This window comes from Phodopus roborovskii, unplaced genomic scaffold (assembly GCF_943737965.1).
Source record: "Phodopus roborovskii unplaced genomic scaffold, PHOROB, whole genome shotgun sequence".
Classification (NCBI taxonomy): Eukaryota; Metazoa; Chordata; class Mammalia; order Rodentia; family Cricetidae; genus Phodopus; species Phodopus roborovskii.
Window position 1 is genome coordinate 53,214,203 of NW_026126480.1, and position 17,081 is coordinate 53,231,283.

The 17,081-nt window shown below is 50.2% G+C and overlaps 2 protein-coding genes and 1 long non-coding RNA gene across 3 annotated transcripts in view; 2 read left to right on the plus strand and 1 right to left on the minus strand.

Moving 5' to 3' along the window:
- Positions 1-12,626, plus strand: part of Nudt8 (nudix hydrolase 8) — a 70,027-nt gene extending 57,401 nt beyond the window's left edge. Inside the window, exon 5 of the mRNA XM_051193540.1 lies at positions 12,615-12,626. The gene's annotated coding sequence lies outside the window, so the exon portion shown is untranslated. The remainder of the gene's footprint in view (positions 1-12,614) is intronic.
- LOC127228629 (uncharacterized) lies at positions 52-12,249 on the minus strand. The gene is made up of 4 exons (XR_007835038.1): positions 12,074-12,249; positions 11,041-11,162; positions 10,483-10,587; positions 52-148 (listed from the first exon to the last, which is right to left on the minus strand). It is a non-coding gene; the product is annotated as an uncharacterized LOC127228629 (long non-coding RNA).
- LOC127228625 (calcium-binding protein 2) lies at positions 8,506-11,963 on the plus strand. Its single transcript, XM_051193541.1, has 7 exons — positions 8,506-8,562; positions 8,976-9,134; positions 9,796-9,826; positions 10,500-10,634; positions 11,047-11,156; positions 11,247-11,394; positions 11,892-11,963. Exons 1-7 carry the CDS (start codon positions 8,506-8,508, stop codon positions 11,915-11,917), a joined length of 666 nt encoding a protein of 221 aa, XP_051049498.1. The 3' UTR covers positions 11,918-11,963.
- Positions 12,627-17,081: the final 4,455 nt, after the last annotated feature.

Genomic DNA, 17,081 nt, shown 5'->3' on the forward strand with positions numbered 1-17,081 from the left:
GAGTGTCAACTCATTCCAGGCCCCGCCCTTACCGCCCAGCTCCTACTTACTTTTGGGCGACGCAGTGCTGTGCAAGTTCAGCAGCAAGAGAGAAGGTGATCCGGTTCTTATATTTGCAGCGCAGCTCCGCCTCCTCAGACCTCGAACCCTGCCCCAGGAATATGAGGAGTCAGCGCGCTCAGTACCCCAGGCTCCAGGCAAAGGCTAGGCGAGGTGGGGCAGAGCGGGCCAGACTCACCTGTACTGTACTGGGGCTTTGCAAGAGGCACGCACATACACACACCCTACACACGCACATAAATAAAATAAAATAAAATCTTTGGAAAGATAATAAATCAGAGCCAGTAAAAAAAAAACCCAGTGAAATGCCACCCAGCCTGATGACCTGAGTTCAACTCCTGGAACCCACAGTGTAAAGAGAGACTCCTAAGAGTTGTCTTCTAATCCTTACAACCCCTGTAGCATGCATACACACTCGCACCATAATAATAAGGTAAAAACAAACAATTACTGCAAAACTGAGGCAGACTGGGAACAGCAAATGGTGGTAAGGGTTTCTCCCTCCCTTTCTGCTTAAAGGTGAAACAAATTTGTGTGTGCGAGCATATGTGTGTGTGCAAGTGCAGGTGTGGTGTGTGTATATTTGTGTATATGTGTGGTATGTGACATGTTTGTGTGTATATGTGTGTGTGGTATGTATGCTATGTGTGTGCTGTGTATGTATGTGTATATGGTATGTGTGTGTGTGTGGTGTGTGTATATTTGTGTATATGTGTGGTATGTGACATGTTTGTGTGTATATGTGTGTGTGGTATGTATGCTATGTGTGTACTGTGTATGTATGTATATATGGTATGTGTGGTGTGTGTATAGTTTGTGGTGTGTGTGTTTGTGTGGTGTATGAGTGTATATGTAGTTCGGGGGACAGTCTTGAGTGTCATTCCTGCCATTACCTTTTCTGAGCAGGAGAACAGGTTTCTCACTGGCCTGGAGAAGGGTAGGCTGGCTGGCCAGTAAGCCCCAAGGACCCTCCTTTCTCCATCTCATGTTCTGTCTTCTGTTGTTGTTTGTTTGTTTTGTTTTAATGTGGGTCCTAGGGGTTCAAGTCAGGTTCTTGTGTTTGTAAAGCAAGCAGCTGACAGACTGAGCATCTCCCAAGCCTGGGAAGCTATTTGAGCTCAAACCTCAGCAGCCCGGAGGAATTTACAGACAAACTCAACTTCATTCATTTCCTGCTATGTATTTCTTTCTCTGGTTCCCCTCTGGATGCCCATGGTGGCCTTTTCACTTCTCACAACTTTTCTTCACTTGAATTTCTGCCGTGGAAGATGCTGGTACTGTGAAACTACAAGCTGCCACTACCTTTGCTGCCAAGTTTCTTCCATGACTTACTGCTTTTCTTTCGTTTTGTTTTTCGAGACAGGGTTACTCTGTGTGACTTTGGAACCTATCCTGTAACTAGCTCTTGTAGACCAGGCTGGCCTCAAATTCATAGAGATCCACCTGCCAGTACTCAACTGGAATTAAACTGCCTGGTGACTTATTGCTCTTTATAGTTTTTATGGTTTTTACCTACTTATTTTGAGGGTCTAACTATGTAGCCCTGTCTGGTTTTCCCACAAAATTCAGCAAGGTTGAGGGGAAACATTCTATGCCTCCAGTATGGAATCTCAAGCCATTTCCTGAACCTGTGTGTCCTATGCCATTTCCATACAGGCCAGATTTGAGGGCAAAGATGAGCAGAAAGGACACATAGGAGAGTTCAGGCATGCTGGCATGTCCAGGACTCTAGCCAGTTCCCCTCAGGATCCCTTGATGGGGGCTCTCAGGGGGTCAGAGCCAAAAGGAAATTGGAGGGGCAGAGCCATCCACCTAGAACTGGAACCAAAATTATTCCCATTAGGAGAACCCCAATGGCCAAGGCTCGTGCTTGGGAAGCACACTCCCCTCCCTTGAGCGCTCAGCTTTGTGGGGCTGGGAGCAAGTGGAGGAGTTGGTGCCAGAGCTGGGCTCTCATCCCTGGCTCACAGCTGGAGGAACATCTGCCCAGCACGGAGCTGCTTACTAAGAGCTTTCATAGAAATGATCTCATTTCATCTCCCATGCAACCCTGGGAAGAAGTTAAAGAGGAAGGGAAGGAGGCATGGAGGGAGGGAGGGAAAGAGGGAGGGAGAAAGGGAGGGGGAAGGGAAGGAGGGATTACCCCTAGGACCTCCCTCCTCCTGTGGGCCCCAGAAGCATATCCTTGACAGTTCAATGTGCCAAGCAACTCCCTCTGTCCATCCCCAATCTCCAGACTGTGTCAATCCACACCTGTTTCTAGGGCTACTTAAACATATACCGCCTTGATTTATGTAAAATTGACCCTTATAGAGTGGATGGTCAGTGGGTTTTACTATATTCATCACTGAGCATTTGTCACCACGGTCTAAGTTCAGAACGCTGTCATTGGTGTTCTTTTGTTACATATATAGGAATAAAGCTGGAGAAGGGGGGGTCCCGCTTGGGCCCACCCCCGGTAAGGGACCAGGTGGGAGAGCATAGCAGGTGAGGGTGACCAAGGCGAGGCGAGGGAATAACCCCAGGGGGAGGGGGAGGGAGAGAGCTGGAAAAAGAGCAAAGAGCAAAAAGAGATCGTATTGGGTGGGGTCTGTCTTTAAAGGGGTCCTTTGCACCTGCCTGAAGACTAGTACTCATGGAGCTCTTGGCTGACCAGAGTACTGCCTGAGTGCATTTTGCTAGGTAACAGAGGCAGGCCAGCGCAATGCCTGAATCCTTACAGTCATTAAACCCCCAAAAAAAACCCTGTACCCATTAGCAGTGACTCTGTATCACCAGGGTCCCAAAGGACTCAGACAGTATTTATCTTTGTCTTTCTGGCTCCTTTCACTTAGCACAGTATTTCCCAAAAGTCATCCAACTTTGAGTATGTGTCAATACTTTATTTATGGCTGAAAAATACTTCATTGTATAGGGCTAGAGATGTAGGTCAGTTGGTACAGTGTTTGGCATGCACAAAGCTGACCTAAACTCAATCCCCAGCACCGTATAAACCAGGCATGATGGCTCCTGCCTGTAATCCTAGATTCTGGAGGTGGAGGTGGAAAGTTCACAAGTTTAAGCTCATCCTCCACTACGTAGGGAATTCAAGGGCAGCCTGGGTTACATGAGAATTAGCTTCGAAAAGAAGCCTCATGAAGCAGTGGTGGCACACATCTTTAATCCTGGCACTGGGGAGGCAGAGACAGGTGCATCTCTGTGAGTTCGAAGACAGCCAGAAATACAGAGCAAGTCCCAGGACAGCCAGGGCTGTTTTCAAGCCAGTCTTGAAAAACAAAACAAAACAAAACAAAAACAACACAGGTATTTTTTTTGCCATTGTATGGGGATGGCTTTTTGGTTTTTTGTTTGTTTGTTTGTTTTGCTTTTTTGTTTTTCCAGACAGGGTTTCTCTGTGGCTTTGGAGGCTGTTCTGGAACTAGCTCTTGTAGACCATGCTGGTCTCGAATTCACAGAGATCCACCTGCCTCTGCCTCCTGAGTGCTGGGATTAAAGGCATGCACCACCACAACCTGGCTGTGGATGACATTTTTTAAAACAGGGTCTCATTATGTAACTCAAGCCAGCCCTTAAACTTTCTTTTCTCTTTCTTTCTTTCTTTCTTTCTTTCTTCCTTTCTTTCTTTCTTTCTTCATTTCTTTTCCCTTAAACTTCCTTTTCTTTTTTGTCTTTCAAGACAGGGTTTCTCTGTGTAACTCTGGCTGTCCAGGAACTCACTCTGTAGACCAGGCTGGCCTCAAACTCACAGAGATCCGCCTGCCTCAGCCTCCCGAGTGCCGGGATTAAAGGTGTGTACTAGCATTCATTTCCTGAGAATGTAGCTATGAGCTGGCTTTCAGGATCATGTGGCCACTTGTTCTAAGGGGCACCGGACTCATCTGGCAGTGCTCACACCATTGAGAAGTGCACCATTAAACTAGAGGGCTCTAGCTTCTCTGATCCTTGCCCACACTTGCCATTGCCTCTTTCACTTTGGCTTGTGTGGTGCCAAGTTCTGGGCTCAGCTTGTGGGGGACACAGTAGAGAGGGTATTATCTTTGTCACCAGAGGTGTTGTAGCGGAAGTCAGGGGGATGACAAACACATCTTCAGTCATGTGTTGATTAGTGTCAGTCAGTGACTGGGGGAAACCACTGCATTATGGTTTCCACCCTGAGCCATGATTTGTAAACAACAAAACCCAATGGCTAGACAGATGGAAAAAATGGGTAAAGTTCTTGTGGTGCAAGCATGAGGGCCAGAGTTCCACCTCCAGGACCCATGTAAAGATGCTGGGTATGGTGGCACGCAGCTGTAATACCAGCACAAGGAGAGATGGCAGGTCCCCTGGGTATGCTGGCCAGCAGCAGGTCTACTCTTCTTGCTGAGTTCCAGGCCAGTGAGATATCTTGTCTCAAGAAAGTAAGGTGGATGGTGCAAGGACACCTTGTCCCCTGACATCCATATACATGTCACACACCCTCTTGAGTGCCCATGCACATACTTACACACGCAGATAAACAGATTATGATGCAGGCACCATGGTTCATACCTGTAAGCTCAGCACCGAGGAGGCTAAAGCGGGAGGCTGCCATAGTTTGAAACTAATCTGGGCTACATAGTGAATACTAGGCCAGCTGAGGCCACAAAGTAAGACCATGTCTAAAGCAAAACAAAAAACAAAAAAAGAAAAAAGGAATTTAAGATCCCACATCTGCTTCTTTCATTCATCTGTCTTTCCATATATACAGTCATTTATCCATTCAACAAACCTTCAACCCTCAGTCCACCAGAATGCCCACACACTTATTTACCCACCCAATCAGCCTCCACCAGCTTATCCACCCATATTTTCAATATGTCTATGCAATCCCTATCTATCCATTTGATGAGCATTTGTCTCATCAAATATCATCCATCCATCTATCCATCTGTACATCCAGCTATCCTGGACCCAACTGCCTATCCATTAACTACTTGTCCACCCATTCACCCCTCCCTCTGCCCACCTATCTACCATCTACCCTTCCAATTGCTAACCACTCTAATGCCAGTATATCTGGCTATATATCCAGTCCACTCCCCATCCTTCCTCTCCTCCATCCATATCCATCCACCTACCCAGTGCCAAAGTTTCCAGAAGTCAGGCTAACCTCCCATAGCGGGACTAGGAGCACTTGGAGCTGACACACGGCAACCCCACCCTCTTGCCATCCATCCCTCTGCAGAGGCCACTGACCCTTCTTGTGACTCCTGAGGGCCTCTGCCCAATGTGCCCTGATCTATTGATCCACAACCCTGGACACCTGGGCTGGAACCCCAGTTTGGCTAAGTCAATCTGAGCAAATTAAAATCACCAAGATGAGCTCTCCAGGACATTGCTCCCTGAATGCAAGCCAGCCAGAAGACAAAGCCTTTGTTCCCATGGAAAACTTCTGCCCACTAACTTTTGACCAATTATCACCCCAGCCACCTTGGACTGTGCTTTGAGATACACATCATTTCCTTCCTTCCTAAAGGCAAATACAAGGTTAGCCTCCACTTTTTTTTTTTTTTTTTTCTTTTCAGATAAATCACTGAACTCACTGAGTGCTGCCCTACAATCTCAGCTGCTTGACAGAAGGAAAGGAGAAAGAAATGGAAAGGGGAAGAAAAAAGAGATGGCTGGAAATGGAGCTCATTGGTGGAGCATTTGCCTACCATGTATGAGGCCCTAGTTTCAATCCCCAGTGCTGGAAAAAAAAAAAATGAAAAGGGGGTCAGAAGGTAAAGAACTTCCCTGGGGACCCAGCCCTGTCCTCCTCTAAGACTTTGCAGAACATAGGGGAATGTTTTCAAGGATGTTCCTGGCAGGGTGCAGATGGGCTGAGGAAAGACACATGCTGAGTCACTGTGAATAGTAACAAGGAGCTCATCCCAATCTTGACGCCTGCCAGAGTCCACAGCCTCTCAGGCTTGGCCCCTCTTAGACCTCAGAGCTTCTCTAGGCTGTGTCCAGACTGTCTCTTCTTCCTGGAGGCCGCCTACTCCCAGCTACCTTATCTCATTTCCAAGCATAGCAAGGCCTCTGACAGCCTTTAGGACTGTAGTCCAACATTGAACATTGCAGAAGGTGCTTCTCATACCAAGTCAAAAGGCCCAGAAGTGAGGCTGGTTGCCTGCTCACAAGATCAGAGGGTTCAGAGCTGACCCTCAAGCAACACCACCCTCTGATGCCCCCATCTCTTGAGGCCCTTACCTTCCACAGAGATCACTGATGCCCTTCCCTGCCTTTGAGGGCTCTTCCCAGCATTATCTGAGGGTTCCAGCACCCAGACACCACCAGGTCACTGTTGATGGCTGTCAGCCTCTACCAGGGCTAGACTGACAGCAGTGGACACAGCCTGGGTGGGTGTTCCCAAGCACACATTGCTGGGGGGGGGTGTCTGAGTTAGACTGACCTGAGGCTGGAGTCCTCCAAGCAGGTGGGGTCTGTTATGTGGTCCAAGCTACATGAACACCCAGGGGGTTCATGTAAGGCAGATGGGCTACAACTCACTACATAGCCAAGGCTGACCTTAAACTTTCAATTCTGCTAGCTCCATTCCTGGGTAATTTATGGGTGTATGCCACTATGCCTGGTTTATTCAGTACTGGGGATTGAGGCCAGGGTCTACCTACATGTTATACAAGAACTCTACCAAGTGAACTAGAGCCCCCTTCCTTGATGTTCGAAAGTGAGTCATTGAATGGATGATAGAGTCACAGGCTCAGATGGCAGACATGGTGTGGGATCTGGTTCCCTGGGACAAAGGCTGGTACAGAGGGCAGGTGAATAAATCATGAGGGGCCCGCAGCAGGCCCTCAGGCCACAGCTGACCTCATTCTGGAAGTGAGGGGTAAGCAGCTGTGTGGTGAGTGGCTGGGTGTGGCAAGGGGGAAGGGGGTTTTGTGGTACCTCAACCCTTGCTTCCTGGGAGGACCTTGCAGGTCAGTGGAAAGGTCCACACAGGAGGCGGGGAGGCAGCGGTGTCCTGAGGCTCCAGGTGGGATGGGCTGAAGCAGGTAGCATGCTTTCCCAGCCTCTTGGAGCCATTCTGGGAACGGGAATGGTAGAAGAGTAGGAAAGTCAGACAGGGAGCAAGGTAAGACAGAGCCTCCAAGAGGTAACGAAAAGGGCTGGATAGACAGAGGCTGCCAGGGCCTGAGGGTCGTGGGGACACTGCTGACCAAGACAGAGATGGGAGGTGGCAACAGCCACAGCAGGTGGAGAGTGAAAAGGGTATGGAGAATGCTCAGACCACCAGCCAGGGATGTGCAGGCAGGACATGGGGGACAGAAAGAGGCCATCCATCTTGGGAGCCTGGCCACCTGGGTTAGCTAGGGGCCCGAGGGTGCAGTCTGCAAACGCTGGCAAGTGGTATAGGAGGAAGGCGAAGATTTCAAAGATGTCCTATGGGAGGGGCAATGGAAGAAGGTGGTGACTTTAGGGGCGTAGGGCTCTCCTAAGCCCCAGAGCCAGAAGGGAAACCATACCCACAGCTTCCCCTGAGCCACCTACCTACAGGTCAAGGAGCCCAGCAGGAACAGCAAAGGTACCACACCCATGGCCATGGCCCTGCCTGAGGGCCCTGCAGATGGCAGCCTCCCTGAAGGGGACTCCAGCCCATCCATAGACACTCCAGGAACCAGCCAGGACCTAGCCAGCCCTACTGCCCGCAGGAGGGCCCTCCTCCGTGAGCTGGAGGCCCAGGTGCAGGCTGCCTATGGGCAGGTAAGGGGCAGGGACCATCCTTTATTAAGGGACCCCCACATTCCAGCTGGATGTAAGACAGACTCAGGGCCAAGTCCACACATAGGTGACCAGAGACATCAGGAGAGGTTAGGCGACCCATTTCTGTTGGTACTGAGGGATCCTGTGCCCAGAGCTGACACTTTATTCAAGGTTTTGAGCACTGGTCCAAGTCTCGGTTGAATGAGCCCTGAATAGAGTCAGGGTCCTGGCATAGACTTCAGACTGGCCCAAGGTAAAAGCAGGTAGCCTCTCTCTCTCTGAAGACTTCATCCTCCAGTCCCCAGTTGCCACTCTGGGGTAGTTGGGATCCGGCTGGTCCAGGCATGGGGTGCCAGCTTCTTCCGCGGGGATTCAACTGTGCTTCTGAAGGCGCTGGCTGGAGCGATTAGTGCAAGGCTGAGAGAAGGGCTAGAGAGGGTGGGCATCCAGAAGACCCTCTGGAGACGTTCCCGGAGGCTGTGGCTTCCAGGGGGCCCTGACTCTGCGTACCCCCCCCCCATTGGCAGAGATTCTCAGAGATAATCCCGGATTGGATTAGGGCCCAAGCCCCGGACCCAGCGCCGTCCCCCCTGCCACCCCCCCATCTTGCCCACAAAACCTCAGGAAAATCCTCTCCAGTGCTCCCAGGCTGTCCCAGGAGACAGCAGGGGGCTGGCAGAATCCACAGCATCCTCCCAGGACTCAGGGCCTGGCATGGTTCAGAGACCCATGGGGAACTGTGCCAAGAGGCCCTGGCGCCGGGGGCCTAAGGTAGGAAGACAAAGGCCAAAAATCTGGGGGTCTGGCCTGGGTTAGAGATGGGCTGTGGGCGCCAGAGGAGATGGGGGGGGGTATCTGTATGCTTTCCTTGAAGGAGATGCTTTCCTGGACCGCCCCCTCCACCTGCCCCAAGCCTTGACTAGGTCTCCCCTGCTAAAGTGACAGACCAACTGTCCACTCACTCTCTCAGCCTTGGCCAGGGTGACCAGAACCAGGTTTCCTCAATGACCTGGCTGAGGTCCTCATCGCTTAGGGGTGAACCTTTCCTAGAGTGTTAATGGATCTTGTGTTCTCAAAGGTTCTGCCCTCTTTGTCAGGTGTCCCAGAGAAAGGGGCTGATGAGAGCTGGACAGGGGTTGGGGGAGAAGGGGCACTGCTTCAGCTCATGGCTGACTTTGCCACAGGAACACTGGCAGTGGCCTGGAGCCTCCCTAGGGGGCTCCAGCCCCAGCCCGGGCCCCAGAGCTGAGGAGCAGGAGGGCACACAGGGCTACTCAGTACTCAGCAGCCTGGTGGGGCCAGCCTGCATCTTCCTTCGACCCAGCATCGCCGCCACCCAGCTCGTATGTACAGTCATTCCTCTGTAGCCTGTTGCCTCCCTTAGCCTCATCGCTCCCCAAGTAAGAGGAGAAACTGGAGAGGATGTCAGAAGAGAGACGTGCAGCTCTGGGGTGGGCCACAGAGTGGTAACTCCAGAAAAGTTAAGAGTTCGGGGAGCCCTCGGAACCGTACCAGTCATGGGGGATGGGTAGGGGCCCAGAGAAACAGCCACCCAAGGGTTGAAGGTGCAGCCCGGTGGCAGAGCACTTGCTTATAGCAAGCCCAGGGTTACACCCTCAGTACTGCAAAATAGAAAAGGAAGTACTTCCAAGGGGAAGATGACTAGAAGTGACAAGGTCCTCAGGAGAGGGACGGGGGCAAGGCAGACTTGCAGTGACACCGAGGCCAGCTGTGTCGAGTATGAGGTTCTATCTGACCCTGGGATCTGTCTCTGTCTAAAGAAGCTGTGTGCCTCAGAGGACAGTGTGGGAGAGGAGTCCTGGGGGTCTCCTGGCAGGTTGTACGGAAAGGGAACCCCAAGACACCCAGGCAGGTATCTGGCAGAATAAGTCACAGGCCCTGGGTAAGCTGTGGCGTGGGCTGGGTGACAAACCCCAAGAAACAGAAGGAAGGTGCTGAGGCCTGGGTGGGCCAAAGAACCCCTAAGCCATCTGTGTCCTGCAGGACCGGGAGCTGAGACCAGAGGAGATTGAAGGTAAAGGGTTCAAGGAGGGGCTGGTTGAGGTGGGGGCATGGATGGATTAGAAGAGGAGGTTTGGGGTTGGGGCCTCTTCAGGGCCCAGGAGGGATAAGAAGGGTGAGACCGGGCAGAGGGGGGGTGGCAACCCTCCCTTCTTCTGCTGCCAACCCCTTGGTCTCAGTCAAGGGCTCCTTTCATATTTGTCCATCTGGCTGACACGTCCTGGCCGCCCATTGAGGGCCTGGTCCCTCACTGAGAGCAGGAAACACCGCTAACCAGGTAGATAAGGCCCCCGTCTTCTGGAGGTAGCAGCAGTTGCAGCTGTGTAAAGCACTCAAGGAAAACCAATAAATGGGCTGGAGAGGAAGAAATGAGCAGGGAAGTCTTCCTGGAGTAGGCAATGTTGAACTAGAGGGGGGAGAATGTAGCCTCCCTGGGGTCATAGCTTTTTCTGTCCCCCCCCATTCCTTCTCTTTCTAATCACCCAGAGCAGAAATGGACACTGTAGATGCTTCTTAAACATTTCCTGAGAACAAATTTTTAAGAGCATATGTGCAAAAGCTCTGAGACAACAAATAGGAACTGAGGCTTGAAACCAAGAAGGGATTGGAACAAAGGGAATAGATGGGCTGGTTCTATGCAGCCAGGGAGGGTTTGGGGAAAGAACTAACCTCACTCTGCCCGGCAGAGCTGCAGGTGGCCTTCCAGGAGTTTGACAGAGACCGTGATGGCTACATCGGGTACCGGGAGCTGGGTGCCTGCATGCGGACACTGGGCTACATGCCCACAGAGATGGAGCTCATTGAGATATCACAACAAATCAGTACGTACTTCAGACCCACCCCACCCTCATACTCCAAGCCCTGGCCCAGACCTGAGGTAGCTGTTCCAAGAGCCCAGGACAAAACTGTCATTAAAGGGAGAGCTGCCTCCTAAGAATCTACTAGGAGAGTGGGGAAGATGACGTGACCTCGTTCACCAATAAAGAGACTAAAGCTCAGACTGATGTGTCTAGAGTCACACATCACGGGCTTGGGCAAGGACAGTGAGTCTCAAGAGCCTGGCTGAGGACAACTCCCACCAATAGCTACAGATGATGCAGCCACTGGTACCCAGGAATGAGAGCCCATCTAATGCCATGAAGGAGGGAAGCAAGGGCCAGAGGGAAGGCAGTGGGCTGGGGAAGGCAGGTCAGGTGCCAGGCCGGGGTCTTTAATGGATGGATGTACCTTCAGGTGGTGGGAAGGTGGATTTTGAAGATTTTGTGGAGCTAATGGGCCCTAAGCTGCTGGCAGAGACTGCAGACATGATTGGCGTGAGGGAGCTCCGAGACGCCTTCCGGGAGGTGCACCTGGGACGGAAGGGGGGAGGGTGGGTGAGACTGTGGGGCTGAGTGGATGTAGGGCACCCTAACCCACCATCAATGCTGTCACAGTTTGATACCAACAGAGATGGTTGTATTAGCGTTGGGGAGCTCCGGGCAGCCCTCAAGGCTCTGCTGGGGGAACGTCTTAGCCAGAGGGAGGTAGATGAGATACTACAAGACATCGATCTCAATGGAGATGGCTTGGTTGACTTTGAAGGTAATGCCTCCCCTGCTTAGCTGCATGTGCCCTGGAAGATTCTAAACCAGCAGTTCTCAACCTGTAGGTCTCAACCCCTTTGGGGTTGCATATCAGATATTTACATTAGGATTCATAACAGTAGCAAAATTACAGTTACGAAGTAACAATGAAAATAATTCTATGTTTGGGGATTACCACTTCAGGAAGGGTCACAGCATCAGGAAGGTTGAAAACATGCTAAACAGACCCTGATTAAACATTATGGCTGTTGTACTCCCTACTAGTGAGAGAAGAAATCCATGTCAATTCCCAGAGAAGCTAAAGTGCTTACCTAGGAAAAGGAAGTAGGGAGAGCCACGATGGTAATCTGGGCAGCTGAGGCTGCCTCCTGCCTGATTCACAGATACCTTTGAGGGTCCCCTCAAGCACACTCTAGCCCACCCTTAGGCAGGCAGATCTACCATCCCTAATGGGGTCAGGAAGGCAGACCTAAAACCTTGGCTTTGTCCTGGCAGAATTTGTTCGGATGATGTCTCGATGAGCCTGTATAGAAGCTGGAGTGGACCAGCCTGGAGGACAACAGCCTCTCAACCGCAGAGGATCCCATGTGTTCCTTGAAACTCATTATGTACAGGACTGTGCACCTCCTCCCCATCCCTGCCTGGGCACAGTGCCCTCTCCTGTCATCACCCCTTACCTCTCCCTGGTTCTCTGACAATAAAGCATCTTCCAGCTTGTGGAGAAAGAGTTTTCCCCTACTGGCTCATTCTGGAGGTCTGGCATGTGACTCCCAAATTCAACCCCTGGAGCTGGGCTTTCCAGGGGTATGGAGATCCCTTCTTCCTCTCTGGATCCTGGGCCCAGTCCAAAGCAAGTGCCAAAAGATATCTCTGTGCTAGGCATGGTGACACACCTTTAATCCCAGCACTCAGCAGGCAGAGGCAGGCAGATGGATCTCTATGAATTTGAGGCCATCCTGGTCTACAAAGTGCATTCCAGGCCCATCAGGACTACCTAGGGAGACCTTGTCTCGAAAACAAAAACAAAACAGACATCTTTGAGCTGGTAAACACACACGTGTGCACACACATACGTAAATGCATACATCAGTGCTTCTGAATTCTGAGCTTGAAGTTCCTGGGACAGAGCCCTTCTCCCAATACCGTCATGTATGTATTCCTGCCACAGCCTGGGAGGGGCGCTGCTCAGAGTTCAGCCACAGAAGGGTCCCCCAGGAGGTACCTCTGCCTAATAGCTGGGACTTCTTTCCTCCAGGAGCCCCCAGCACTTCCTGAGCACAGTGGGAAGGGAATATGACTGGCCAGCCCTGCCCAGTTCAAGGCCCATCTAATAGACAGTCTGACCTTTTAGGTCAGCATAGAACACAGGGCCTGCCTAACAGGAATCAGGACCCTCCTGCCCTAACTAGCTGCCTGTTCTTTTCTTTACTACTATTCTTAACCTAAATCTTCACTCCACTAGAGACATCTCCACACAGAGCCTTCACAGCCCCAATTCCGGCCCTTGGATTCTGGGAAGCTGTGAGTCTCTAGCTATCCCCATTTTTGTTTTGTTTTGTTTTTTATTGGTTTTTTTTGGGGGGGTGTTTTTTTCTTGTTTGTTTAGTTGGTTGGTTCTTTTGTTTTGTTTTTTATTTTCTTGTTTTTGTTTTGTTTTCTGAGACAGGGTTTCTCTTTGTAGTCCTGGCTGTCCTGGAACTCAATCTATAGACCAGGCTGGCCTTGAACTCACAGAAATCCACCTGCCTCTGCCTCCTGGGTGCTGAGATTAAAGGCGTGAGCTGCCACCACTCACTTGTAGAGACATTTTAATCTAACACTTTCAGGTGTAGAAGCCCAAGATCATGATCCAGGCAAGGGTAAGAGGCAGTGACACACACCTACCTGTAACCAGCACTCAGGAGCCTCAGGTATATAGTGAGACCCTGACTCAAAAAGGGAAGGGAAGGTAGCAAGGGTGCTGCACACCATTAATCCCAGCCAGTCTCGCCAAAGCAGGGGGCTCCAGGTTCAGTGAGAGACCCCGTCTCAAAAAATAAGGAGCCAGGCATAATGGCTCACGCCTGTAATTCCAGCACTTGGGAGGCCGGCAGGAAGATCTCTGAGAGTTCAAGGCCAGCCTGATCTACAGAGTGAGTTGTAGGGAGGGACTACATAGAGAGTCTCTAATGATGATAACAATGAGGAGGCAGACAGTGACGTGGGAAGACATCAGCAGCCAACCTCTGACTCACACACACAAGAAATAAAATAAAATGGCTAGGAGTGGGGGGGGGCACACTGGTCCTCACAAGGTGGTCTCAGGTGGGGCATGCAGGCAGCCCCATTGCCCTGGACTCTGAGGTGCCAGGGCTGGCTGCAGCAGCCTCAGCACCACCCATCTTTCAGATCCCAATTAATCCTTAATCCTCAATTAAGTGATCCCTACTGCCAAGCCTGTAGCCCCAGTCCTGTGGCTTTTCCAGAAGCTGACACAGATGTGGTCACCCATGAGACGATGTCTCTGCAGGAGCTGGGGGTGGTAACCACAACTGAGGGGAAAGCAGGCAGGCTTTGCTGCCCACTGTCCTCCAAGCCCCACCCCTGTGGGTGGGTGGTGGAGGCCACCAGAGACGTCTTAGTCACAGTGTGTCTGCTGACACTGAAAGTGATCATGGATCCCCCTCCCTGCCGCCACACAAAGGCCTCAGGTACACATGTACTAAAGATCCCAGCTGGATCCCAGGAGGGGGACTAAAGGCAGGCTATAATGTGGGGGACCTGTGTGTGAGCCTGGGTTTCCCAGTTGCTAACTTATGCTTCTCTGGGAACATGCTCACTGGCTGGTTCCCAGGGCTCAGGGTCCTGTGGCCTTTGGCCTTTCAGGTTAGAATCATATATACATACTCACACAGACACACAAACATACACTTGCTTCACCTGCCCATACCCACACACAGACATCCCTATTACACATACCTGCCCTCGCCTGCATATAACCACACACAGACACACAGATATATACATACCTGCTCTAGCCTACACATACTCCCCACACACACACACCTGCCCCCACCTGTACATACCCACAGGCAGACACACAGACATACACATAATTAAAATCTGACACATTAAAAAAAATTTAGCCGGTGGTGATGGTGTGCATGCCTTTAAGCCCAGCACTTGGGAGGTAGAGGCAGGTAGATCTCTGAGTTAAGATCAGCCTGGTCTACAAAGTAGCTCTAGGACAGTCAGAGCTACTCAAGATAAACCCTGACTTGAATAAACAAACAAATAACAGTGTTATCTGGGCAGTAGTGGCACACACCTTTAACCCCAGCATTTAGGAAACAGAGGTAGATGTAGCTCAGTGAGTTTGAGGCCAGCCTGGTCTATAAAGTGAGTTCCAGAACACCCAGGACTGTATACAGAGAAACCCTATCTCAAAAACAACAAGAACAAAAAAGGAAATACAGGGGACTGGAGAGATGGTTCAGAGGTTAAGAACATTGGCTGCTCTTCCAGAGGTCCTGAGTTCAATTCCCAGCAACCACATGGTGGCTCACAACCATCTGTCGTGAGGTCTGGTGCCCTCTTCTGGTGTGTAGGCAAATATGCAGACAGACCACTGTACATGCAATAGAGATAAGTAAATAAATTTTTTTTAAAAAGGAAATACAATGGTAACTACTAATATAAAGTTATAAATGATTGAGAGATGAACTTTTCAGCCTCTGATCTGAAGGCTATTAGAAGGTATTAGAAGGTTCCAAAAATGCTCAGGTAAACAGTCATGACTCATACCTATAATCTAAGTTTTTAAGAGGCTTAGAGGCAGGAGGACTGCTGGGAGTTCAAGTCTAGCTTGAGCTATATAGCAAAACTTTGTCTCAAGAAACAGACAGCTGTATGGTGATGGTATACACCCTAGAGGCAGGCAGATCTTCATGAGTCCTAGATCAGTCTTGTCTACACAGTGAGTTCCAGGACAGCCAGAGTTACACAGAGAAACCCTGACTCAGAAAAACAAAACAAAATAAAATAAAAACAACCACACAAACACAAACCCTGAGGACTGGGTGTGGTAATACATTATTTATGATTTATTAAAGCTTGCCTGAGGATTCAGAAAGCAGTCAGCCACAAGCCATAGAAGCCAGGCACACACCTTTAATCCCAGGACTCAGGATTAAGAGGTAGATGGATCTCTTGTTAGTTCAAGGTCATACTGACTACACGAAATTGATCCAGTGCTAAGAGAAACAGCTCACACAAAGATGATCTCAGAACTTGGGATCACACACCTTTAATCCCAGCATCAGGAAGGTATTTAAGACAGGAGCAGGGTCTCAGAGCTGGCATTCATTCTCCAGCCACATTGAGGACAGGAAGACACTGACGTCTCAGGATTCTCCAGCCACTCTGAGGAGAGGCAGCAGTCTGAGGTTTGGTGGAGCCAGGGTCACCTTTCAGTCTGAGGTAGAGTGAGAGTTTTTATAATCTTCAGCTTGAAGATTGAACCCCAATATCTGACTCTGGGGCTTAATGGTGTTACACTAGGAAGATGCTTCAGCAGGCAAGAGTGCTTATTCTGCAAGCATAAGGACCTGAGTTAGAATCGTTAGTTGAATACCCTTGTAAAAACCCAGGCAGGTTTGAGTGTTCCTGTAACCCCAAAATTTAGGGAGCAGGGCAGGGACAGATGAATCCTGAGAGGTTCCTGGCCAGCAAGGCTAGGTGAAATGTGAGTTTCTGGTTAAATGGCACACATGTTATGGTAGGTTCCATCCAAGCTCCCCCCCCCATCTTCTTCCAAACCCTGCTGTATCTCAGGAAGTCCACCAGATAATGACCCCTCCCCCAGAGATGCTCCAGATCACTCGCATATGGTATTAAATTGCCTCCCAAAAAAATAGACTCATGGTTTTCCATCCCTCTTTCCTTTCTCCTCTCTGGGGCTGGAAGGCCACCAGGAGCATTGTATCCATTAAACGTGAGCTTTTCTAATTTGCTTTGATTTGGTCTGATTTGGATTGCTGGATCATTGGAGAGGCTTATCCAGGTGTAGAAACTTTTCAACTCCCTGTCTCAATAAGGCAAACTAAGATAGACAAGACACCAGGCATTCTTCTCTGGCCTCAAGTATGTACATGGACTTGAGCACTTTTGTGCATGCACGCGCGCGCGCGCACACACACACACACACACACACACACACACTTCCAGTCCTGGGGAAGGGTTCCTTTGACAAACTGGCCAAGGGGCCTTTGCCATCTTCCCCCAAGTGAGCAGAGTCTGCTCTTTGGGTAGGTCACAACTGTCTGCTCGAACATCTCTCAGACACTTTGTCAGCGAGGACTCACTTACTAAGAGGAGGAACATCTAAAATTGCTGTCCTATAGAGTTAGGCTTCCCTCAAACATAGGTGATAAGGACTAAATGCTTGTGTGGTCCCTTAAACACATGCTGGGCCCTTAGTTCCCGTTGTGGCTGAATCTGAGGAAGTAGTGAAAATTAAATGAGGTCAAAGGACAGGGCACTTATCTAGAAACACTGTGTGGGGCCAGGAAGAAAGCCCACACCAGGAACCCATGAGGTTGGTACTCTGACCTCAGACTTTTAGCCCCTAAGCTGTGCAAAAATAATCTGTGATTTAAACTACTCAGCCCATGGTATTTTGTTTTGTTTGGATATTACTCAGTCCCA